The following is a 27,146-nucleotide window of genomic DNA, read 5'->3' as shown; positions in this document are numbered from 1 at the left end:
AAGATCATTTTTCAAATCTGTAAAAAAGATTTTCTTTCTTTACTTGGCTAGTTTATATTTTAAAATTTTTATAACTTTATAAACTCATTTGATATTTCAAATCTGTTAAAAAGCAGAACTAGTTACAGAATTTCAAGTTCTGTAACAGGTTCATTTCCTGAAATTGAACGGTAACTTTCAGAAGTCACCATCTTCAAACAAAAAAAAATAGAAAAATCGTGAGAAAGGGTGTTACAAAAACCTTTAGCAAGAAACAACCGAAGGAAACATGAACACCATGATTAAACAAAACACTTTATTGCGCCGGGGGAAGCCCCCAAACCCCCCTCATGTAAGGGCAAAATCTTTGAATCAGGCTTCACAACTCATCAAGTTGAACCATGCTACAGTCAGTGTGCAGGTCAGTCGATGCTTGATGGAGCAATATAGGATTGTCTGCTAGATGTGCACAGAAGTAGAAAGAGAAGGGAGAGAGAGAGGGTTGATGTTCATGGTCTTCTCCAGGGGGAATTCCTTTCTCGGATAATCCTACAGTGCATCAAGTTGAATGATGCTACCCATGCTGGGAAGAGCCCCCATACCCCCCTCCTGTAAGGGAAAAAACTATGTTACTCACACTGGGAGGAGTTAGCCCCTAAACCCCCCTCCTGTAAGGGAAAAAACTCTGAATCATGCTCCACATCTCATCAAATTGAATGATGCTACCTATGTTGGGAAGAGCCCCCAAACCCCCCTCCTGTAAGGGCAAAAACTATGCTACCCACGCTAGGAGGAACCCCCAAACCTCCTTCCTGTAAGGGCAAATACTCTGAATCAGGTTCCACAACTCATCAAGTTGAATGATGCTACCCACACTGGGAGGAGTCCTCAGACCCCCCTTCTGTAAGGGTAAAAACTCTGAATCAGGCTCCACAACTCTTCAAGTTGAATGATGCTACCCACGCTGGGAGGAGCCCTCAGACCTCTCTCCTGTAAGGATAAAAACTCTGAATAAGGATCCACAACTCATTTAGTTGAATGATGCTACACACGCTGGGAGGAGCCCCCAAACCCTCCTCCTGTAAGGGTAAAACTCTGAATCAGGCTCCACAACAGTCAATGTGCAGGCCAGTCGGTGCTTGATGGAGCAATGTAGGATCTTCTGCTGGATGTGCACAAAAGTAGAAAGAGAAGGAAGAGAGAGAGTGAGAGGGTTGATATTCATGGCCTCTTCCAGAGGAGATTTCTTTCTCGGATAATCTTACAGTGCAAAGACTGAGTCTTAAATAATCATCTTCGGGACACTTAAGTCTTTACAACCACTCCTTTTCTAGAATCGCCATTTTTTTTGGCACCAACGGAGGAGAGGGTACTTAAGTGTTTGCAATCGCATCAAACTCCAATGCTAATTAATGCTGACAAACATGGGGATACGGGACACACATGCTTACATATGTGGTGCTCTTTGCCCCCCCCCCCAAACATGAGATGTAACTAACTGCCCTGTTCGGGGGGGGAACATATAATCTGCTTCGCAACGGAATGGTTTAAAATGAACAGCTCATGGTGAGCGTAGACCCTGTTCTCCAACATTGGATCTTAAAGGTAACATCCGAGCGTGTAGTCAGATCGAATTCGGATTCATCCAAATCATACTTTTTTTGGATTTGGATCTAGTTTCGGATCATAATTTTTTGTCATATGTAATTCGGGTTTTGATTAAATCCGATTCATCTGTATTCTTTGGCCCTTCGCATTTTAAAAGTCTTGTTGCCAGATTTTTTCTGGTCCTATTTTGTGCCGTATGTTACTCCTATCCAGATACAGCACTATTTCATACGATTGAATTTATATCGTATCATGAACCGGATCAACTGCTTGGCATCCTGATTCGGATCGGATTAACATGGCCCATACCGTATCCGATCCATTTCTACACAACTCCTCCCGGTGTGTCCGTTATTCAATTGTTTTCCCGTGAAATTGGCGAGGCCGGCCTTTTCTTCTCCAGTGGCGTTTCCGCAAATAACCATACACGTGGAGGTTATTCTGCTAATTTCATGTTTGGAAATAAAAAAACAAAAAAACGGGAAGCAGATCAGGTCATGCTGAAAATGAGCGTTTTTGCTCATGCGGGCATCTTGGCCGTCTGTTTGCATTTTGGATGAATGCCACGTGGTTTGTTGACTTTTGAGTTTTTTTAAAATGCAAATCGGATGGCCACGATGTCAGCATGAGCAAAAACGCTCATTTTCAGCATGACCTGATTTGCTTTAAAAAAAACGTCACTGGGACAACAGATTCCTGCTTCCCTTCTCTCTCTCTCTCTCGATGTCAACGCTGTAGAGATAGAAAACCCCATCTCCTCAAAGCTTCCTTTCTTTAGAAAAAAGAAATAGGAGAGGAAGAGGAGAAATGGTTGAAGTTCCTTCTTCTGCACCGTAATGAGCATCGGTGAGTTCGCGGAAACTTTAGCTCTCGGATTCTTGTCTTTGGTTTCGAGACAGAATTTTACGATTGTTTCCGGAAAAGTATAGCTTGAAATGCTGAAAGTTTAGACTAGAATCGGTAGAAATCTCAACGATCTGCCGATTTGCTCTTCTGAGTAAGGCGACCGCTCCTTTGAGTCGAATTTCGCTTAATTTTCTGCAGTTGATTTGAGGAACTCGTTAATGAGGCGCGTTTCCCTTCATGTTTATAAGGGTCGGAAAGAGACAGCGATTTTCAGGTTTTTTTTTATGCTAAAGATCGTTTATTTTAAGTATGAACAGTGCGTTTTTGTGTTTGGAATGCGTCAGTCAATGAATCAGAGATGATTTTCTGCTTCAGTAATGCAATTTTTGGTTCAATTAAACTCTTAAGTTTTGGAAAATTCATTGCTTTTTACTGTTTTGGCTGTAGTTTTGGAATTTGAACGATTAATGCCGTAAATTTTGTTTATTCAGGTCACGGAAGCTTCTCGGATCAATGTATGTTTTGTTAAATGGTCTGATAATGGAAAGAGCTTGGTTTACATTTTGAATATCTGAAAGATCCATATGTTTTCTCTTCCAGTGGTAAATAAGCTTCAATATTAGCTACAGAACGCATATTTAGTACCGATATTAATGGAAAGATCAATAAATGCAGTGAATAATGCCACAATATTGAGATTCATTTACTGCAACTTGTGTTGGAGATCAGTATTTGGATTTTCAAGCTTCCTTTTTGTTTTTTGTTTTTTTTTTCCTTGTCTGCTGATATTATGTTTATCATTTTCTTTCTACCGAGTGTGGATTAATCTATTGATTGAGGCAATTTTGTTGATCAATTGTGCATTGGATGCTTTGCAGAATGATTCCATTCAGTTTCTGCCTTAATCGGTGGTAGTGACATAGCTAAGGCTGATTCTCCATTATGCTTACTGGTGTCAATTTTGATGTATGCTTGGGTCCTCGTTTGTGCTAAAATTGTTGTGTACTGGGGCAATGAATTTTCCCATTCAAGTGCTTTTGGGAGCTTTCCAGATCAATTAGTTCAGACACCAAATGGGATGCCATCAAGTTTTGGTCATGTTGATTTGAAAGGTCTGATGGCAGAAACCAATAATAGAGATTCACAAGGGAATTCAGTGAAACTAGCTTCTTTAATAATCAATCCCAGTCTTAAAGCTACTTCTTCAGGCAGATTGACTCCTAGGCATTCTCCTTCATTTCGTAGGTCTCATTCAAGTAGAACACCTCGTAAAGAGCCTAAAATTTATGTGAGTCCCCTTCAATGGATCAGAAGCAAGCGGCTTTTGCCTTGGTTGGTCATCATTGCCGTTTGGAGCTACCTTGGGTTTCACATTCAATCCAAATGGGCCCATCAAGAAAATGAGAAGGAATTCCTTGGTTATGAAAGTAAACCTATTTCGCAATATGGTACAGATAATGGCATCGACGTTACAATCCCCAAAGAGAAACCTGATACAGAAAAGTACCAGAACAATTCTTTAACAAATATTGGTTTCAGTGAGGCCCTAGCAGAAGGTGGTTCAACAATGATGCCAAATAAAGAATCTGCACGTGTGTTAAAAAGTAAAAAGCCAGCCATTTCAAAGGCAAAACGCCGTCGTATGAATAGGAAAAATGCAAAAAAATCCCCTACTCAAAATACTGATAGTAGCCAAGAGAACATAGTGAGTGAAACTATAGAGCTAAATGAAGGGATAGAGACAAGAAATAATAGTTTTATAATTACTACTTATGGAACGCCTAAAAGAAATACTTCTTATGGACCTATTATTGGTCCTTTTGGGAAGATAGAAGACAACATTTTGGTGTGGAATCCTGAGAAGAGATATGGTACCTGCGATAGGAAAGGCATGTTTGCTCAAGCTGTTTGGGGTAGGTCATTCCTTTTGATATTCCATGAACTCTCAATGACAGGAGCTCCAATTTCAATGATGGAACTTGCACGTGAACTTTTAAGTTGTGGTGGAACAATATCTGTAGTGGCCCTCAGCAAGAAAGGTGAACTAATGGGAGAGCTGTCAAGGCATGGCATTAAAGTACTGAAGGATAAAGTAGATCTCAGCTACAAGGCTGCATCAAAAGCAGATCTCATAATTGCAGGTTCTGCTGTCTGTGCTTCCTGGATCGGTATGCTTTCACATGCTTCTTGAAATTTTAATTTTTCTTTTCTAATAATAATTGAAAGTGTTATTTTACCGGCCTTATGATTCATGTAAATTTTTTTTATAGCCATTCACTTGTAGCCAAACTTTGCAACCAGGATTCATGTTTCTAATATCTGTGTCTCTTTATATTGCAGCTATTTAAGCTAAACTGATACAGAAGAATATGAAACATTTTGATATAGTCATATGCAGCATTGCAAAAGGTTTATTTTTCTTTACTTTTTGGGCAACATGATGACTTGCTAGAAGATTGGTGTCTAAGAAACTTTTATGTGCTAAAAGGGAAGGGAAAACGGGTGTTGATAATACTGGGACTAAATGTTTCTATTATGTCTCTTTATATTTCATCTGTTTAAGCTAGTTGATACAATGGAATTTGAAACCTTATTTGATACAGTCATGTGCGGCATTACGAAGGTTTATTTTTCTATATTTTTTGGGCAACATGATGACTTGCTAGAAGATTGGTAAAGGTTTAAGAGAATTCTATGTCCAAAATAGGAAAGGAAAACAGGTGCTGGTACTTGTCTGGGCTGTTTGATCTCAGTGTTTTCCCCCTTTGACGGAACTCTTAATTCTTGTGTTTTGTTATAGTTTGATGCTATGTCACATGGACACTCCATTTTGCCTTCCGTACCTGTGTCGACATGCGTGTCCCCATGTCGACATGCCTCAACACCTTAACACACCATTTTACCTGTACAAATTTGTATTCAATTTATAATTTATAATTATATTTTCAGTTTATAACTTTATATTTTCAGTATATAATATATATATTAGATATAGCATATATATATAGATTATATTCAGTTTATTTTGTATTTATGTGATATCTAATCTATATATATAGCCGTGTCCCTGTACCCACATTTTTTTGAATTGCTGTGTTGTACCTTCCATACCCGCACCCGCACCTGTACCCACGTGACATATTTGATGAAGCAAATGCCTTTCTGTATCCTGATAATAACAATTTTTGACCTTGTGGCTGCAAATGAGAGTCAGGCATTGTCTTCTGTAAGAGGATGCCTCTGTGTAAGGAAATCTAGTGCTGATTTCTTTTTCTTCTCTTTCTTTTTCATTTTCGCAGAACAATATCTTTTACATTATGTGAGTGGTGGGAGTCAAGTAATTTGGTGGATCATGGAGAACAGAAGGCCTTACTTTGATCGCTCAAAGCATATGCTTCCAAAAGTGAAGATGATAATGTTCCTATCAGAATCTCAATCTAAGCAATGGCTTACTTGGTGCAAAGAAGAGAACATTCAGCTGAAGTCCTCACCTGAACTAGTTCCTCTTTCTATTAATGATGAACTGGCCTTTGCAGCTGGACTTCCTTCTTCATTAAATACTCCCTCACTTACTGTTGAAAAACTATTGGAGAAGAGGCATCTACTGAGAGATGCTATTAGAAGAGAAATAGGATTAAATGATAATGATATGCTTGTGATGACACTAAGTAGCATCAACCCTGGAAAAGGCCAGTTTTTGCTTCTTAAGTCAGCTCTTGTGTTGTCTGACAAATTATCTGAAGCAGATCTTAAACTAAATGGTTCTGCAGGGGGGAGAAAGCTCTCCATAATTACTGGTGTGAAGGAACATCTTCCCATGAACAGAAGGAAAAGATCAAGAGCTCTTTTTAATGCATTTGATCAATACAGTCAACCACCAGAGATTTCTGTGAGACCTAGATCGACTGGACATGACTTTGAAAAGCATAACTCAAGCTTATTAAATCCTTTATTCTATGATGATCTTGAAAATGTGCAAAATCATGGGATGCAGCATCAGAGAAGGAGAAAATTGTCAGAACAGAAGGTGAGTCAGAGAGGGGTTCTAAAGGTTTTAATTGGTTCTCTTGGATGCAAAAGTAATAAAGTGATCTATGTGAAAGCCATGCTTAGGTTTTTATCTCAACATCCAGAGTTAACAAAAGCAGTGTTATGGACTCCTGCATCTACACGTGTTGCCTCACTTTATTCTGCAGCTGATGTGTATGTCATTAATGCTCAGGTAATGGATTGATCTTTCTATAGATGCTTTTCGGGTGAAAATTTTCACCGTCATTGCTGGTAAGATTTGGCATTGATTGCTTGATTTTCAAGCATCTGGAGGTGACAACTCCACCACAACAGGCTTGTGCTTTAAATGTCATGATTTAGTTTAGTTGCAAATGAAATTTCTATCATCAAGTTCTTGGTTTGTAATCTGTTAAAAGTAACCTTTTCCCTGACCGTCATTTAGTTTTCAACTTAGCCTACCAACTAACTATACAAGGGGCACAATGATATTTTCTTAGAATCTATATCATCATCATTAAGTACGAGTTTTTCGAGTAAAAATTTACTGATATGCTTTACTAAATCAAAGCATATCTATCATATCATGGTATGATGATAAGTTTCCAGTATTATGCACTTTGTGATTACTATAAGCAAATGGTAAGTTCAGGCCAGACGGTGGCTGGTTGAAATTAGTGAAAGCCATGCATGAGTTTTCATCAGAACCTGTTGCTTGAGCAAAGTCTTGAGCTGAAAATTGTAATATTTCTGTCTGAAATGCTGTTTATGTATTTTTTTTGAACTTTCTTCCCTACAATGTTGATCTGAACAATTCTTTATTTATATAAGAATAAGGGTGATATACAAGATTGCACAAACTATCGTGGTATAAAACTCATGAGTCATACTATGAAACTTTGGGAGAGGGTGATTGAATCTAGGTTGAGGAAGGTTGTCATGATATCGGAGAATCAATTTGGTTTTATGCCTGGAAGATCAACTATGGAAGCTATACATCTTCTTAGACAACTTATTGAAAGATATAGAGAGAGGAACAAATATTTGCATATGGTTTTTATTGATTTAGAGAAGGCATACGATAGAGTACCTAGGGACGTTCTCTGGTGGACAATGATGAAGAAAGGTGTTTCTCTCAAGTACATTAGTATAATTAAAGATATGTATGAAGGAGTAGTAACCAATGTCCGAACTTGTGGAGGGGTGACAACCAATTTTCCGATAACGGTTGGGTTACATCAAGGATCTGCTTTAAGCCCTTTCCTATTTGCGATAGTGATGGATGAGCTTACGAGATCAATTCAAGAAAATGTACCGTGGTGTATGTTGTTTGCTGATGATATTGTTTTGATTGATGAGTCTAGAGCTGAGGTTAATGCTAAGTTAGAATTATGGAGACAGACATTGGAAGCTAAAGGTTTTAAGTTGAGTAAGAGTAAGACTGAATATATGGAATGTCGGTTTAGTAAGCAACGAAGTAGTGATGGGAGTGTAGTGAAGCTTGGTGAGCAAGAAATACCGGTGAATGATTATTTCAAATATTTGGGATCCATCATTCAAAAGTATGGAGAAATTGATGGAGATGTAAATCATAGGATAAAGGTTGGGTGGATGAAATGGAAAAGTGCAACTGGAGTGTTGTGCGATGGTAGAATGCCATTGCGGTTGAAGGGAAAGTTTTATAGGACGACTATTAGACCCGCTTTACTATATGGTACGGAATGTTGGGCTGCCAAGAGACATCATATTCAAAAAATGAGTGTCGCTGAGATGCGGATGCTTAGATGGATGTGTGGAAATACAATAAAAGATAAGATTCAGAACGAGGAGATACGTAAGAAGGTAGGTGTTGCACCCATTGAAAATAAGATGCGAGAGAATCGTTTACGGTGGTTTGGACATATTCGGCGAAGGCCTAATGATGCTTCAGTTAGAAGGTTGGAGAAATGGAAAAATATATTAGTTAAAAGAGGTCGGGGTAGGCCTAGGAAGACTTGGATGGAGATGATAGGAAAGGATATGAATGCTTTGAACCTCACCGAGGACATGGCATTGGATAGAAATGATTGGAGGAAAAGGATTCATGTGGAAGACCCAAAATGAATTTCTTTTTTTGGTTCATATCGCTGACCCCAATTGTTTTGGGATGAAGGCGTAGTTGTTGTTGTTGGTTGTAATATCATGTGTTTTCATACTTAGTTAAATTTTGAGATTTTTGAAATTTGGCTGTGTTAAGGAAAAATTGCTAAACTTTTGATATTAGGATGTGATAATTGAGTCTGGGTGTGGCCCCGGTCTCATTGACAAGACCGAAATGAGCCAATTGAAAAGGTGATAAAAGGTTTTATTTTCAACCTTTAAAATCAAGCGAAATTCAAGTTAAATTCGGGCGAATTTCGGAGGCGAAATTTGAATTTGATACCGTTAGATATGCCTTGGAATTCTGAGTTCAACGGTATTTTACTTTTCCGAATTCGGGCAACAGTTGGCCCGAAAATTATAATTTTTCAATAAAAGCCCGTCTCGACGGAGTCGGGTTCGGAATGGATCGGATGGAATCCAATCCATATGATCCAAATTAATATGGATCTGGACTCAGTCCAAGACCCATATTAATTAGGATCAAATCCAGCTTAAAATCCAAATGGATTTTGGATATGAATTTGGATCTTGGATCCGGATCCAAATCCAAAATTTAGATAAAAAAAACTTTGAATTAAAAATACAGGTTTAAATTAAGTAAATATAAGGTCTAAAAGACTCCTAGAGGGATAAGGTCTAGGATAAGGTATACCCTCTGGAATTTTTTGAGAATTTAATAAATAATAAATAAGTATTAATTAATTATTTTATTATTAAAATAAGCAAATTCCAAAATTTATTGGAGAGGGTAGTTGGCTGATTAAGGTTTGTAGAAGAATCCCTTGTTACTATAAGATAAAGAAAGCAAAAATAATAAAAGAAGCAAATATGGAAAAAGAAAAGTCAACGGAGAATAAAAATCAAATGGAAAAGGAAGGGAACCTGAAGATAGAAACCATATGGGGATTTCTATCTCCAGCACATAATAGAAATACCTAGAAGGGAGAGGCGTCACCCTCTAGGGACTCTCATTATAAAGACTCAAAAAAAAAAAAAAAAAAAAAAGAAAGAAGGAAAGGAGAGAGGATAAGAGAAAGAAAGAAAGGGAGAGAGAGAAAAACTGTGTGAGAGAGGAGGAGAAAAGAAGTAGAAGAAGAAGAAAAGAAGGAGGAGGAGGAGCTTCTTCTTCATCGGTTGTCCGACGGTTTTCCAGCTTTTTTCTGAACTTTAAAAAAATAAGGTACGGATTTTCTCTCTTGATTTGAATAGGGGAAAATAGCATAGGATGGGTTTGTGTAAGGTTTTTATTGGAAAAAAATGGATTTGTACAGGCTATTTGAATTTCTGTGCACCTAGTGGAATCGGTCCCACTATTCAAAGGGGCTGACCCGGACAGATTTATCCCACTGCGCATGTGGATAGATCTGGCCAGATCTGTCGAGTTTCATAGGGTGCATAGATCTGGTCCAGATCTGCTGGTTAACTTTACCATATGATTATGCTCAAAACAGTCATTTTCCCGTACACAGCTGAATTTTTTTTTATGATTTAGATGGTCTGTTTAATATACATATACATATGTATGTGAATACATACATACATATATGTGTATAGGGTTGGGGTCAGATTTGACTCAAACCAAGTCTGATTGATGGTTTATTGTGTTGGAGTTTGTATCATGGCTGCATGTCAGATTTTCTTTACTTGGTCCATAAATTAATATAAGCTTTTTGTTGTGGATGTTTGACATCTGCAATTCCTGTATTTATCTTCTGATGGATAAAAATATTTGTCTAATTAAAGCGCATGTATAACTTGAAGAATTGAATTTCTGCAAGGTCTTTACAAATTTCCAAGTTATATTTTTGGCCCCAGCCGAACGGTCGGCTGGGCAGTCTTGGGAAGTGCACAGCCCCAGCCGACTCCAAGTGCTTGAGGGTTTTGGAAACAACTAATTATTTAGGGGCTCACCGACTAGTCTTTTTAGGGGCCTCGGCTAGGCTCCGCCGAACGCCTTTGACAACTAATTATTTGGTCTAATTAACCAATTTCAATGAGTATGAGTTTGACTAATTTATGCAAACATGACCGTAGGGAATCATGATTGTCCAGCTTAAGATTATTGGGGGATGCTTCTAGAAAGGAAAAGGACTGGCTATTTAATTGACACTTAGACATGACTTATCGAGAGAAATAGAGAGAGGAATAAAGATTTGCATATAGTTTTTATTGATTTAGAGAAGGCATACGATAGAGTACCTAGGGATGTTCTCTGGTGGACAATGATGAAGAAAGGTGTTTCTCTCAAGTACATTAAAATAATTAAAGATATGTATGAAGGAGTAGTAACCAATGTCCGCACTTGTGGAGGGGTGACAACCAATTTTCCTATAACGGTTAGGTTACATCAAGGATCTGCTTTAAGCCCTTTCCTATTTGCAATAGTGATGGATGAGCTTACGAGATCAATTCAAGAAAATGTGCCGTGGTGTATGTTGTTTGTTGATGATATTGTTTTGATTGATGAGTCTAGAGCTGGGGTTAATGCTAAGTTAGAATTATGGAGACAGACATTGGAAGCAAGAGGTTTTAAGTTGAGTAAGAGTAAGACAGAATACATGGAATGTCGGTTTAGTAAGCAACGAAGTAATGATGAGAGTGTAGTGAAGCTTGGTGAGCAAGAAATACCGGTGGATGATTGTTTCAAATATTTGGGATCTATCATTCAAAAGTATGGAGAAATTGATGGAGATGTAAATCATAGGATAAAGGTTGGGTGGATGAAATGGAAAAGTGCAACTGGAGTGTTGTGCGATCGTAGAATGCCATTGCGGTTGAAGGGAAAGTTTTATAGGATGACTATTAGGCCTGCTTTACTATATGGTACGGAATGTTGGGCTGCCAAGAGGCATCATATTCAAAAAATGAGTGTAGCTGAGATGCGTATGCTGAGATGGATGTGTGGAAATACAATAAAAGATAAGATTCGGAACGAGGAGATACGTAAGAAGGTAGGTGTTGCACCCATTGAAAATAAGATGAGAGAGAATCGTTTACGGTGGTTTGGACATATTCGGCGAAGGCATAATGATGCTCCAGTTAGAAGGATTGAGAAATGGGAAAATATATTAGTTAAAAGAGGTCGGGGTAGGCCTAGGAAGACATGGATGGAGGTGATAGGAAAGGATATGAATGCTTTGAACCTCACCAAGGACATGGCATTGGATAGAAATGATTGGAGGAGAAGGATTCATGTGGAAGACCCATAATGATTTTCTTTTTTGGTTCACATCGCCGACCCCAATTATTTTGGGATGAAGGCGTAGTTGTTGTTGTTGTTGTTAGACATGACTTTTCTTATGGGACATTTCTATTGAAGACGATGCTCTTTGAAGATTATAAAAAGACAAGAGGAAGGACTAATTTGTGTCTTTCCCTTTAAAATTTATTTTAAATGTTATTCCAAATTCCTCATTGTTGTCTTATGTTCTTCCCTTCAAAAAAGGTAGATCACATTGTTTGCATGGTTAGGATGGCCATGGTTATGCAATTCAGACCACCATTCAGTGCGCAGGCTATGGTCTTATCCTGGAGATACGTTGTCAAAGCTTCTATTTACACCACAATAATGGTCAAATTCTTTTTAAGATGACAACTTAAAATTGCCCAAAGCCCGATCCAATCAATAATTTTTTGTGTACCCCCCAATTTTTTCCATGAATGATGAGAAAATTGTTTAGGTTATTGAAAATAAATCAGATAAGTATTATAAGCAATGTCTTCTGTATTTATTTTTTTAAAAATCTATGTAGCATAAAACTTATGATCAATCTGCAAATACACCTATAGTTTATCTACTTTTACTAGGATTGTGGAGGATTGGACCTGTAATTAGAAATATGATCTCTATGTAGGTTTTATCTTTGCTGTTTTGTTGTAATTTTATGCTGCTTCTGCTAGTTTGTTATTTTTATCCATTGTTTTTTCTTGAATATGCATTTTTTTTGTTATAATTACATATCTACAAAAACATTTGACAGTCAATTTTAATTTGGTTTGCAGGGACTTGGAGAAACATTTGGACGAGTAACCATTGAAGCAATGGCGTTTGGCCTTCCGGTATTTGAAACCAATGCTCTTATTGCCCAAGTGTAGTAAATTCATTTGGTAGATTTGTGATTGACATGATGTTCAGTGTTAAGATTATATACACACACACACACACACACATATATATATATATATATATATATATATATATATATATATATATATATATATATATATATATATATATATATATATATATATATATGTGTGTGTGTGTGTGTGTGTGTGTGTGTGTGTGTGTGTGTGTGTGTTTATTTCCAGTTATATAGGTATATGCCCTATAGGGGCATTTTAGTCATTTCACTCATGTAATAAACTGTTTTATTAAAACAGTTGTTTTTTTTATTTTAATTCTTTTTCTTTTTGTAATATTGAGGGACCCCTAGGGGCTCTATGGTCAAAATGACCATAGAGTCATTGGGGGCTCCCAACGGTCATATTTATGACCGTTGGGAGCTCCCAAGGGTCCCCTACTTCTCCCTTTTTGTGTATAAATATAGGGGTTGTTCCCCCTTGTATTCAAAAAGCTTCTTTGAAGCATTTTATCAATAAGATTGTCTACATTTTTACTTCTTGTGCATCTTTTATATCTTATTGATCTTTGTATTGTCCCATAGTGGACTTGTGCATATGCACTTTATGTGTGTAATCTTGTAAAGCCTTCAAGTGGTTAGTGTTTTCGTGCTTCCGCATATTTCCTTACATGTATCAAAGCCATAGATTTCTTGGATATAAGAGGTTTGTGACAACACACTTTCTTCTTCATTTCTTCTATCTCTTGTTCACATGATGGACACCATTGATTGATCTCTCCTTCAAGCTCAATGGTAAAAATTACATGATGTGGGCATTCGCAATGGAAAACAATCTTAAAGAGAAAAAACTTTAGGGTTATGTGATGGGTACTATTGTAAAACCCATAAAAAAAATTGAATCTAGGTTGGATCTGATCGGATCCAACCCGGATCCGGACCCGTCTTCTCCCCCCGTGCTCTATTTAAGCACGGAAAGTGGGGAGGGGATCTCCTATTACACTCAGAAGACCCCCCCTGACTCTCTCTCTCCCCCCTACTTCTTTCCCCTCTCTCGACCTCTACCCACTAGAGAGGCCACCCGTCGTCGGCAACCTCTCGTCGACCCCCCCTTCAGGTGATCTCCCCCTCCCTGTTCTCTTTGTCTCCCTCTGTCTCGTCGGTTTGCAGGGAGGGGTGTTGCCCCCTCCCTGTTCTCTCTCTCTCTTCTCGATTTGCCGAGGAGGGGTGCAACCCTTCATGCTCTTCGCTCTCTCTCTTTCATATCGTAGGGGAGGGGCGTCGCTCCCTCCGTGCTCTCTCTCTCTCTCATTTTGGTAGGGGAGGGGCGTCACCCCTCCCTGCTTCTTTTAACCGGGGAGGGGTGGCGCCTCTCTCTCTCTCTCTCTTTAGGTGGGGTCAGGCTCGACCTAGCAGCCGAGCCCACCCCACCCCATCTCTTTCTCTGTCAGGATTGGGGCCAGGCTCGGCCTGGCTGCTGAGCCCACCCCACCCCTCTCTCTCGGTTTGAGTTGGGGTCGAGCTCATCCAAGTAGCCGAGCCCACCCCACTCCTCATGTTGTCAGGTCGGCGGGCAGAGGCGTACCCCATGTTTCCTTCCTCTTTCTTCCGTCAGGCTGGCGGGCAGGGGCACGACCCCTGCCCCCTCCATGTTCAAGCTGGCCGGCGGGTAGGGGCACGACCCCTGCACCCTCCCTCTTTCTCTGTCAGGTCAGCGGGCAGGGGAACGACCCCTGCACCCTCTTTCTGTCGGGTCGACGGGCAGGGCGCAATCCCTGACCCCCTCCCCTCTCTCTGTCAGTTTGTCGGGCAGGAGCACAACCCTGCCCTTCCCTTCTTTTCAGATTCGGCTCCTCGCACGGGTCGACACTTCGTCTTTAATAAAGAAACACTTTTTATGCAGTATGCGCACCCCATCGGCGCAACAGACTCTACGTGCGCACCGAGGCACGAGCCACTCATCATCTACACCCAGAAACGTCAGCTTAGCCGACATTCTCTGAGGTAGGGGAAAGTTACGCAAAGGACAATAGAAGGACTAATTTGAGAAAAAATATTTAAACTTCTATTAATATATATATATATATTTATATACATATACGCTTTTAACTCAAGGATGTAGTTTTGCAATCCTTGTCCTTTCTTTTATGTCATTTACTTTGCCGCCACGCTTTAGTGCATAAGCTACTGCTTACGCATTTAATTCAAGGACAAAGTTTTGTGATCCTTGTCCTTTTCTTTTTGTCTTTTACTTTGCTGTAGTGCTTTAATGCACAGGCTACTGCTTATGCATTTAATTCAAGGATGCAGTTTTGCGATCCTTGTCCTCTTTTCTTTTTGTCATTTACTTTGCCGTCGTGTTATCACGTGCACAGGCTTTTATTTACGTATTTATTTAGTCAAAATACGGTTTCGTACCTCGTACACTACTTATGCATTTATTTAACTGAGGTACAGTTTCGTACCTTGTGCACTGCTTGCACACTTTTTAGCTCGATGTGCGGTTTCGCACATCGAGTCTTGCTTTATACTTTGTCATCGCGTTGCAATGTGCATAGGCTTGCAGTATGTAATATATGTATAATCCTTACATAAATGCAACCTCGTAGGACACGCAAGAGCGTATTCTATCCTACATGTTTCCTACTTGATCTCTTTTAAAAGACACAGGTTTGTGCATGAGCGCTAGAGTTTTTAAGAAAAGGGATTCCTTGCGAGAATCCAACTTTCCAAACGCGTAGTTTTGCAAAGCAAATTCTGCACACTGGAGAGTTGCCAAATTACAACTAAGTTTTCCCAAGCCGGCATATTACGGTGAAATGTTTTACAAGCTCGGTTTTATATCCGATGACCCGGATATCCCCGGTTGGGACATAAGAATGTGTTTGGTGTGGTTTCTGCTGAGAAACCCATACCCCTTTTATCGTAAGCAGTATCGCAAGACATGCACAGTATGTTGATACTACGATAACTGGATGAGTGATTCGTGGCAATCTCTTATTGTGCAAATTGCACAATGTTATAAAAATAGTTCGAAAGACCAATTCATGTCAAACTAAACTAAATAGTTGCATCATTTCTTTTATGAAACATTGAATTGGGGTTTCTTTTGAGAAACTATTACCCCTCTCATCGTAGTTGTACTTTTAGACATGCACGACATATTTGTATTACGATGATTGGATGAGAGGTTTGTGTAACCTCGAAGTGTGTGAATGGCATAGTATGGAAATCACATAATGGTGATGATCGTCTTCAGAGACAAGATGCTCGAGCTGGTTTGAACGACCAGAGCATCTAGAATGGGTCTTCAGTTAAGTAACACTTGACGTACCCATTCGCCTTTTGTTTTATGTCAAGAGAGAGGATGTGATGGTACAAAAACTCTGATGAACAGGTTGTTAACAACTACCTCTCGGGCAAATGACTCGGTGTCCCCAATCATCGGAGTTAGGGGACGGGACTACAAAAAATTATCTTAGGTGGTAGATCTCATGGATTTCTGCAGAAGTTGGATGCATCCTTTGCCACGTATGCCTTTGAGGAATTCTCTTTTGGTCACCGACCGTCCCCTTAGGAACGGACTCAGCTAGCTTTTCGAGGTATCAAAAATACATAGCATAACAAACACTCGGATAGTCTCCGTTATTTTTACGTTTCGCTCTTGTGCATACCCGCATGACAGCTAATATCGAAACAAAGTTATTTTGTTCACATAACTTGTTTGAATTGTGTATCATGTATGAATTAAATGCATATGCTAGAATTGTTTACACTACTTGTTGAATTACGTATCATGTATGAATTAAATGCATATGCTAGATTTGTTCTATATTGTCATACTTGTGTTGTAACACCTTAAAAACTTAAACCAAAAACACTGGAATTTTTTTTTTCAGCGGAATCATTTTATAACTCATGGTTAAATGAATGAAGCGATACAGGAAAAAAGATCTTCAAACAATCACCACATCCTTATTTCACTTTAATTCATAAACTTTACAAAAGTATATTTACAAAGAACGAATCCTTTATGGCATATCAGTTACAAGTTGGCCAGGGAACCAGTAGATCAAACAGATGTCGAAACCTCTCCTGTAACTGCTTGTGGTGACTACTCAGGATCTGAGAATGTTAAAATAAAATAGGAATTAGACTACCACGTCTAAGCAGGAATTTTGTACTGATAGTGCAAGTATATCATGAATCGAGTGTGTGGTATGAGTGTCAAGGTTGATCGTTAGTGTATATCAAGACATATAAACACTATATAACAAAGATCTAAATTCATGTACATGAGCAGGTAAGCAGTTATGTAACCATAATAACTATGCCACATTAATATGCAAGTGAGCAATTATATTAGCAATAACAAATATGCAACATTGATAAGTAGGTGAGGTATGCCACAGTCAATGTAATAACATGTACACTTTCAGATAACAATTTAATTTCCTTGTATGCACCAAGTTATGAATTTTACTAATTTACAAGTTGATAATATAAAGCATCTGAAATACCACTTTCATATATCTCTCTAGTATCTCCACTAGTTGTGACGCCTAACTCTTATAAATGATGTTTAATTATCTTATCCCGTGGGTACACACGGGCACAGGTGACCATCTCAGAAGAGAATGTTTGGGGGTATATTATTTCAGGTAATTTATTAACCCGAACATTCTAACGGAGACTGAATCCCCAAGGGAGTGACCAACAGCCGAGAGAATCTCCCAAGGGCTCAACTCAAGATAGGATGCATCCCTAACTTCTGTAGAAGATGTGGAACTACCACCTATGACACATAGGTAGTCCTGGTCCCTAACTCCGAGGACGGGGACCCACGAGCCGCTTCACGCTCGACACCAAACACAAGTCCTCGAAGTCTTGTACCACCCACCCTCTCCAAGGTAGGTCTCAACTGAGTAATTGAGTTTCATTAATTTATTTATTTTCCCGAAGTTTAGAACATTTCCACAACTGCCATAACATTAAACCCCATTCTTAATAATACACATACACTCAAACATTGAGACCCAATTTCCTTGTCATGTGATATGTTCATTGTTCACCATATATTAGACATGAGTACCCATCATAGGTAGCTATCCGATAAGTATGACCCAATTTCTCTGTTAACAGAAATATCATATATCTTGAGAGTTTGTTAACGGAAATAACCTATACCTTGAGAGTTTGTTAACAGAAATATCAATTAACCTACTCTGAAATTTTAGGGTAAACTACATTGTGCCGACACTTGTTCAATATAGAATGCAGTTGAACACTGAATTAGTTCAGAAATATAACATTTCATACATAGGGGTGCAGTAGCTTATCGAACAATTTTTTCAAGAAAACAAATAGCACAATTATCAAGGGTTACTTCTTCAGCCAGATTTAATAATCAGTCATAAACCATTTAAGATGAGAGGTAATAATGGCTCCAAATGTACCAATATTCAGATCACTCAGGGACTGACATAATTCACTACATATGGCTAAGATAAACTAATGGAATTAGCCACTAATGGATATAAAAAGAAACTCATTCTGAAGCTACCTTTGCATGTCAATAGGAAATCAACATCTTCAGCAAATCGAAAATAAAAGATTCAATACAATCATGCATAGTACAAAAATGCCGGAACAATATCAAACAGTTTGTGTTGACATGATGCCCATACAACTAGTCAATCAAGAAAGGGTGCTGGAGTTTATAATATATATAAATATATATATTTCACCCAGCCCTGCCGATATTTGAAACTATCATTACTTTTGGATTCTCAAGAACAACAGGTGAACCGAAAGGAAAGATGTATACAGTGGCTTATCATTACCGCTTGGTTATCCTTTGCAGTTAGATGAATAAGGAAACGTAGACAAGTATAGATTAAAATCAGATTCACGATTAAGAAATACTATTCATCACAAAGTCAACTATGAGTAAGAAAAATCAATCTGACTGAGAAAAGAAAGCAAATCCTATCAAGCAAATGAATAGGATCCAACCAAACCCCTAAAACGTTATGATTTGAAGATTTAGGGTTTATCAAGAAAACTCCCCCCCCCCCCCCCCAAATCGATTTGATTTGGGGATTTATGGTTTAAGAAGAAAACCCCCAAATCGATTTGATTTGGGGATTTAGGGTTTAGAAGAAAACCCCCAAATCGATTTGATTTGGGGATTTATGGTTTAGGAAGAAAACCCCCAAATCGATTTGATTTGGGGATTTGTGGTTTAGGAAGAAAACCCCCAAATCGATTTGATTTGGGGATTTGTGGTTTAGGAAGAAAACCCCCAAATCGATTTGATTTGGGGATTTGTGGTTTAGGAAGAAAACCCCCAAATCGATTTGATTTGGGAATTTATGGTTTAAGGTTAGGCACAAAAACCTCTTCCCTTCCCAAGGCTATCGTTAGCCTTACTGGTAACCCCAAGCCACGGTGTTGGATTTTCCGACAACCAAGGATTAAAAATCTCGTACCAGCCAGAATAATCGGGGTTTCCCTTGACCGACCCAACCCCAACCCGATTCAGTCCACGCCGAACAAGATCAGAGACAGAATCCTACCTTTTCTTTTCCGGCGACGGACGAAGAAGAACAAGGCTGACGACCGAGCTCAGGTACCTCCAAGATCGTGCTTCTTGCTGCACTCTGATGCTGTAAAGGAAAAAGGAATGAGAGGCAAGAGGTGGGGAAAAAAATATGGAAGGAGAGGTGCACGAGAGCCCAACCCTCTCCACCTACCTCCTTTATAACGGCGACCCTCCCCTCGTCACCGATGAACTGGGAGAGTCGGTTACCATGCTGTAACCCCTCCCCTCCCCCGATCTCTGCTATCTGCACCCTTAGGCAAGAATCGTGCCCTAGGCACGATTCTTATGCTCGAATTCTAATAAAAAGGGGAACGGGTCCGGGTCTGACCCCGATAACCCACCGTACCGGATCTACTCTAAAGTAGTTCCGGGTCTGTAATAGGTTATGAACCCATTTAAACCGGTGAATTTTAAAGTGGATCCATTGACGTGGGTTCGAAATGGCCCCACTTGAGCAAATTCTTAAGCGGATTCATTTGGGTCCATGGTGAATTCGACTCAACTCATACGATTCGTACATTATTGCCTACTCCATTTGGATCCAGTGAAGGAATCCAAGACCCGAATCTCCCTATTTTTCGTAGTTATTACATGTGCACCTACCAGTTTTTTTGTGAAACTGACCCATCTTATGGGTACAAGTGATTATTAGGATTACGCTACAGACGATGGTGCGATTGCAAGATACCTTCAAGATTCCACTGTTTCTGCTGGCATTCCGCATCTTGGATACATGTTTTGGGTTTTGAATTTTGTATAAGGGTTTCCTCGGCAAGTCCCATTTTGTATAAACTTGAAATTATCTTTTAATGTATATGGTTTCTAAATGTTGTTACGAAGATACAAATCTTTTGTGAAATGATGGTTTTATGCTAACGCGCTCAAGGTTGTCAACTTGTCTTTTCTCGAAAATCATTTTCGTTAATTCACTAAAACAAAAACTTTGAAAAACAAAGGATTTTCTAGCCTCTTTTAAGCTATTCTAAAAAGTTTACAAATTTGAAAGTTTGGGGCGTTACAACTATTCCTGAACCCCAACTTAAGCTCACAAAGATAGAAGGAGGTCAAGAGAAAGCCCTAGAGGGAGATGTTCGCACCAAGGCTATCAAAGATCATCATAAACAAGTAGAAGATTGGGAGAATAATCATGCAAAAATTCTAGCATGGTTCGTGAACAACGTGGAACTCAAGGTATATGCTAATATTGCAAACTTTTGCAAAGCCAATGAGGCTTGGTTTTTCATGAAGGGTATGTATACCCAAAAAAATCTTACAAGAGCATATTTCTTGTAAGAAAATGTGAGGACCACCAAACAAGGAGAAATGAGTATCCAAGATTACTATAGTGCTTTAAATTCCCTATAGGATGAATTAACACTCCTGGATCTTAAATGGGTTGCCACTGAAAACGTGAAACTTAGGCAAAAACAAATGGAACAAGAAAGATTTTTTCAATTTCTATTTGGGCTTCATCCCGAATTTGATCAAGTTAGGTCTTCTCTCCTACATAGATCTACTCCTCTTCCTTTGGAAGATGTTGTTACTGAAATTATCCAAGAAGAAACTCGTCTTGGTATGAGTAAGAATTTTGGCGAAGTCTTGGCCGTATCTAAACCCGACAATCATGTCAAAACATATAAGCTTCCACATTTTGGGAGGCGAAGTAACTATAGTAATAATAATAACTATAGTGGAGGAAGGAAAATGATTATTTGACATCATTGTAATGAGTCACAGGTCACATTAAACCCGCTTGTCCAAAGTTAAATGGAACTTTCAAGCATAAGGTTGCTTCTGTTGAAGAATTATCTCCCAAGGAAGAAGAGGGTAAGAGTGGAGATCTTAAAGACACACTTGGATAAATTTTCATGGCACTTCAACAAATTCTCAAGGCAACTTCTTCTATAACGGGTGCCGCCATTGCTTTCGCGTCTTCACGTGATACAGATTCTTGAATTCTAGATTCGGTAGCATCTTTTCATATGACTCCCTATGAAAATGCCTTAACCAATGTATGCACCAATTCAAATGTATCTTGTGTTTCTACGGCCTATGAAACTTTTTTAAAATTAAGAGTATAGGAACATTGGATTCTAAAAATTCTCAATTTTTTTTTGTTCCAAAAGTTAGAGTCATTCTCAAACTAAATTTAAATATTTTTTTCGTTTTCCAAATTACCAACCATGGTCTAATGGTTGCTTTGTGCAGGATCTCCGGTCCGATAAGCAGATTGGGCAAAGCCATAGTAAGGGAGATCTTTACTTTATGGATTATTTGTCTCTTCCTTTAAACTCTTTTTGTACTTATGTCCAAGATATAGGTATTGAAACTTGGCATAAAAGACTAAGACATCCAAGCTACTCTAAAATGTATCTTTTTCCTTGTGGGAAAAAAATGTTGTAATGAAAAAGATATGACTTGTAAATATTGTATTCTTGGACAAATGAAATATATTCTATTTTCAAATAGAACCTGTCTCAATAAGACCTTTTGAATTGGTGCACTCTGATGTATGGGGTCCATCTCCAGTTATGTCTAAGGGTGGTTACTTATATTATGTGACTTTTATTGATGATTTTACTAGGTATGTATATATCTACTTTTTTAATCTTAAGTCGAAAGTCTTCCCTTTCTTTAAAGAATTTTACATGAAAGTTAAAAATCAATTTCAAAACAATGTATCTATTCTTAGATCGGATTCGGGTGGAGAATATGTATCTAATGATTTTCAAAATTATTTAAAGCTAAATGGAATTTGCCATCAAAGGTCTTGCCCTAGGACACCACAACAAAATGGGCTAGCGGAAAGAAAGCATAGACATATAATAGAAACTGCTAGAACATTACTTATTTTTAAAAATATTCCCAAATTTTTTTGGGCCGAAGTTGTTTTAATCTCTACTTATTTAATAAATCGAATGCCATCATCCACCTTTAAAAATATCTCTCCCTGTGAAAAAATTCTCAAAATAACACTCGACTTCAATCGCTTGCAAATTTTTTGTTGTAAATGCTTTGCATTTTTACACAAAAGAGATAAGAAAGCAGTTGAATGTGTTTTCATTGGATATGTTGAAAATAAAAAGGATATAGATACTTTGATTTTAAAAATAACAAACTTTATATTTCCAAAGATGCAACATTCTTAGAAGATGAAAATGGTTTTAAAGAATATGATAAGAAAAAGGAAATCAACTATATGTTTTTGTATGATCTCTCTCCAAGGGAAGATATACATTCTAATGATGATTCCTTGAATGAAGTTATAGATGATATACATCATGAATATTCTAATATTGGAACATCACAAAGTAGTGATGACATCATTGATAATTCATCTAAAAATATTCAAGTTTATGCCCGACGGGAGCAAAATAATCCTATTAGTGCCTTAGAAAAAAAAATTCAATACAATGAATCTATAGAAGAAACTCCTATTAGAAGATCTATTAGAGAATCTATTCCACCAGATAGGTTTGTGTCCTATGAAACGTTATCTCCTAATTATAGGACTTGCTTAATAACTTTACATTCACACCATGAGCCTTCAAACTATAATTAGGGATGACAGTGGATCGGGGGGAAACGGGGGCCCGCCCCGCCTCACCCCATTTGGACCGAGGATGACGGACATGAAACAGGGATGGAGGCGGGGATGAAGGTTAAAATCAAAATCCGTGCGGGGATGGACTTACGCTTTCCCCCGCCTTGCCCCATTTCCGTCCTGATCCCCGCCTTGCCTCGTCCCCAATCCTTCTAAGGGATGGCAATGGACCGAGGGGAAATGGGGCCCCACCTTGCCCCCGTTTGAATTGTGGATGGAGGATGGAGGACATGAAATGGGGATTTAGGCGGGGATGAAGACCTTGTCCCCTGCCCCGCCTTAGTCCACTGCCATCCCTAACTATAATGAAGCTAAAAATATTCTTCATTGGATTGAAGTCATGAACATAGAACTAGATGCTCCTAGGAAAGCAAAAACTTGGGAGGTAGTTAAGCTACCTCTCAACAAGAAATCTATTGGATGCCGATGGGGTTTTAAAGTTAAAACTAAGAGTGATTGAACTTTAGAAAGATATAAAGCAAGGTCAGTAGCTAAAGGATACTCATAAGAATATGAAATTGACTATGAGGAGACCTTTGCACCCGTAGCTAGAATGACTACTATTAGGACCCTAAGAGTCGTTGCGTCAACTAAAAAACAACCTATATATCAATTAGATGTTAAAAATGTTTTTCTTAATTAAAAACTAAATAAAGAAGTTTATATGGATCCTCTGTCGGGATTTAACGTTGAAAAAGGAAAATCTCTTAAACTTTTAAAAGCCTTGTATGGTCTTAAACAGGCTCCCAAGGCATGGTATGATTGGTTCAGTAATGTCGTGACTAATTTGGATTTCTGTTCATGCTATACTGACACTGCTCTCTTTGTGAAAAATACAGGTACTAGCATTCTTATTCTTCTATTTTACGTAGATGATATGATTATAACAGGAAATGATAAAACTGGAGTTAGTAATGTTAAAAATGTGTTAAAAGACAATTTTGATATGTCTGACTTAGGATTCTTAAGATATTTTCTAGGAATCGAAGTTGCATACTCTCTCAAAGGGTATATACTTTCTCAAATGAAACTTGTTGCATATATATGTGCTAAATCTAACATTTCAGATGATAAGAATGTAGAAACTCCTGAAGTAGTGAATGCTAAATTAAGCCTTGAAGATGAGACTCTTCTCGAAGATCCCACACCTTATAGACAACTATTGGGTTTCTCACTTATCTGTCAATTATCAGACCAGATATCGCTCGTGCCGTTCACTTTGCTAGTCAGTTTCAACATGCTCCTACAACTATACACATGAGGTTCTGTATTGAGAATCATCAGATATATCAAGAATACCATAACTAAAGGGCTCTTTCTATCCTTATCCTCATCTTTAAATTTACTTGGTTATACTGATGCTGATTGGGAAGGAAATCTCAATTACTGGTTTTTGTGTCTTTTTAGGATATTCTCTTATTTTTTAGAGATGCAAGAAGCAACAAAAGGTCTCGTTATCTTCTACTGAAGCAAAATATAGAGCTATGACAACTATAAGTATAGAATTTGTATGGTTAGGAAATCTTCTTAGGGATATGAGTGTTGACATCTCCAATCATTTGAAGATGTATTGCAATAATAAAAGCGCAATTTACATTTCTAGCAACTACACCTTTCATGAGTGCACCGAGCACATCGAGATGGACTGACATTGTGTTCGTGATGAATTCCTGAGAGGAACTATTGAGTTGCCTTTTGTCACTTCAGAATTTCAACTTGCGGACTTCTTTACTAAGCCTCTTGCTGACCCACATTTTCTTTTTCTTCTCAACAAACTTTCGGTGTTTACACCGTAAGTTTGAGGGGGATGTTATGATTATATAGGTATATGCTCTACAGGGGCATTTTAGTCATTTTACTCATGTAATAAACTGTTTTATTAAAACAGTTATTTTTTTTATTATTTTTTTATTTTTGTAATATTGAGGGACCCCTAGGGTCTCTATGGTCAAAATGACCATAGAGTCCTTGGGGGCTCCCAACGGTCATAAATATGACCTCCCAACGTCGTTTTTGGGAGCTCCCAAGGATCCCCTACTTCTCTTTTTTTGTGTATAAATATAAGGGTTGTTCCCCCTTGTATTCAAAAAGCTCCTTTGAAGCATTTTATCAATAAGATTGTCTATATTTTTACTTGTTGTGTATCTTATTGATCTTTGTATTGTCCCATAGTGGACTTGTGCATATGCACTTGTATGTATGTAATCTTGTAAAGCCTTCAAGTGGTTAGTGTTTTCGTGCTTCTGCATATTTCCTTACAGTTCAGTAACTTAAAAAGTCTCTCTCTTTGCTTCTTGAGTCCTTGCATATAAGAACAGAAGCTTAATTTGTAAAATATAGTTATCAAACATGTCTTGCTTAGGGCGTTTGAGAAAGCTTTATCTGTCACATGAAACTACGGATGCTGTCTTTGAAGTTGCAGATATCTACAAAATAAAGTGAATCATATAATAAGATGGAAAATTAGATCATCCTTATTTTATATAATCAATGATATGTTCTTTCTTTTGGTATGATCATCTTCATCATCATGTCTGTCTCATTTGCAGAGAGTCTTCATGTATCCTATTTCTCCAATTCTTTTTTCCAAGTTCTTCATGTCCCCTTTTTTTTCCAGCACCCCCACCACTCCAATAAAAACTGCTACTCTTTTCCCATAGAAGATCATCCCTCTTATGAAAGGATTCTTTTATCCCTATAGCACATGCCCAGATCAACTTATCATGTTGTGCTGAACTTCCTCTTTCACACTGATTGTTCTGTTTTTATTAATCCATCTCTCCATACTGCCTTCTATATTTCATCTATTTGTGTTATCGAATTTTCCTTTTTCTTTTCAAAGAACTGTATGCCATGTAATATTAGAACATCACCTGCTTTTCTTCACCGGGGTCATGGACACTTCTGGTAACCTGTGAGATTTCTCACCTAAGAAACTAGATCTTTTTTTTTCATGTGAGGAAGTTCTTCATAGACTTGCACATGCATTTATTTTCTCAAGGAAAAATGACAAAAAAAAAACTTGTAGTTTTCACAGGTGAGCAGATTTTTCTGTGAAAGTTATCCCCACTCTGTCCTGAGGAAACAACTCTCAACTACTTCTCAGGGGCAGCAATCAAAATTTTCTGCTTGTGACCAGTCTTAAATCTATGTTTCTCATCTTGCCATATGTATTTCATCTACATTTATATTATCCTATTATCTTTTTTTATTTTTAAAACACTGTATGTAATCTAATGTTAGAATGTTAATGTTGTCTTACAACAGTTCTCCTTCAATGAAAGACATGCTTTGTTTATCTGTGATAATGAATCACCTGCTTGTCTTCACTGGGCTCATCTGGCGTAAATTCTAATAACAGAATAAAGCCCAGGCTGTGGTGCTATGAGGCCTTTTATTTTAAGGATGTCTCTTGTCAAACTTCAGATTCAACAAACCTAAACACATGCATACATACAACCTTTTACCAGTCTTAAGAAGTTGTAAATTCATGTCCTAGCAAATTTTTAACATCACAAATTTATGTTTGTTAGGTACTGGGGGTCTACACTTCGAATCCCCCAGGAGTTGTCCCCAGCTTGCCTATCAAAAAAATGGAAAAGAGAAGGAATCCGTGTAGATTTCTGCAAATGAAAAAGTCACATGAAAAACTGTCTCATCTTTGTATACCATCCGATTTTAGCTTGACCCTACCGAGCAACTGTTGATTTCTGTGAGCATGTGTGCACGTGCATGCATGCATGTGTGTGTGTGTGTGTGTGTGTGTGTGTGTGTGTGTGTGTGTGAGAGAGAGAGAGAGAGAGAGAGAGAGAGAGAGAGAGAGAGAGAGAGAGTTTTCTGATTCTCATATCCATGTTGCAGATCCTTGGAACAGATGCAGGAGGCACTCGGGAAATTGTAGAACACAATGTCACAGGCCTGTTGCATCCTCTGGGACAGAATGGAGTACAAGTGCTCGCTAACAATCTAGAGTTTCTGTTGAACAACCCCTCAGTAAGGGAGACAATGGGTGCTAAAGGAAGAAAGAAGGTACAGAAGTTGTTCCTAAAGAACCATATGTATCAGAGGTTTGTGGAGGTCCTCCAAAAGTGCATGAAGGTCAAGTAGAAGAGTACTGTAGTGAACAATTTTGGCATCCATTAAGAGATTGATTCGAGTCATTCTTTTTCTTTGCAAATTGAATTCCCACATTGATTGGGAATCTGTATTCCACCCTTTCTATCAAATTTTGAAATTCTTATATTTGTTATAGTAATCTACACGTTTTTTTAAA

General features: G+C 38.2%; 1 protein-coding gene across 4 annotated transcripts; it reads left to right on the top strand.

Annotated features, from left to right (window-relative positions):
* Positions 1–2,285: 2,285 nt before the first annotated feature.
* On the top strand, positions 2,286–27,146 carry LOC149828620 (uncharacterized). Of its 4 annotated transcripts, XR_016434062.1 has the most exons (6): positions 2,293–2,433; positions 3,312–4,601; positions 5,733–6,460; positions 6,537–6,655; positions 12,586–12,642; positions 26,735–27,146. XR_016434062.1 is itself a non-coding variant. In XM_090016914.1 (5 exons), the coding sequence occupies exons 2-5, from the start codon at positions 3,398–3,400 to the stop codon at positions 26,978–26,980; spliced, it is 2,430 nt and encodes an 809-aa protein (XP_089873040.1). In that variant the 5' UTR covers positions 2,286–2,433; positions 3,312–3,397; the 3' UTR covers positions 26,981–27,146. The 4 variants fall into 4 exon arrangements, 2 of the variants coding, with proteins under 2 accessions (XP_089873040.1, XP_089873041.1); XR_016434061.1 differs by lacking the exon at positions 26,735–27,146 and having other exon boundaries at positions 2,286–2,433; XM_090016914.1 differs by having other exon boundaries at positions 2,286–2,433; positions 5,733–6,655.

The sequence above is a fragment of the Nuphar pumila genome, chromosome 9 (genome assembly GCF_984573655.1).
Source record: "Nuphar pumila chromosome 9, dmNupPumi1.hap1.1, whole genome shotgun sequence".
Classification (NCBI taxonomy): Eukaryota; Viridiplantae; Streptophyta; class Magnoliopsida; order Nymphaeales; family Nymphaeaceae; genus Nuphar; species Nuphar pumila.
Note: the sequence above shows the minus strand (reverse complement) of the source record. Positions and strands in the feature narration are given on the sequence as shown.

Bases quoted from the DNA above. Each gene is read 5' to 3' on its own strand.
- LOC149828620 (XM_090016914.1), top strand. From the start codon at position 3,398: ATGTATGCTTGGGTCCTCGTTTGTGCTAAAATTGTTGTGTACTGGGGC. The intron at 4,602-5,732 runs GTATGCTTTCAC...TCATTTTCGCAG, and splicing joins TGTCTGTGCTTCCTGGATCG to AACAATATCTTTTACATTAT. The intron at 6,656-12,585 runs GTAATGGATTGA...TTTGGTTTGCAG, and splicing joins TGTATGTCATTAATGCTCAG to GGACTTGGAGAAACATTTGG.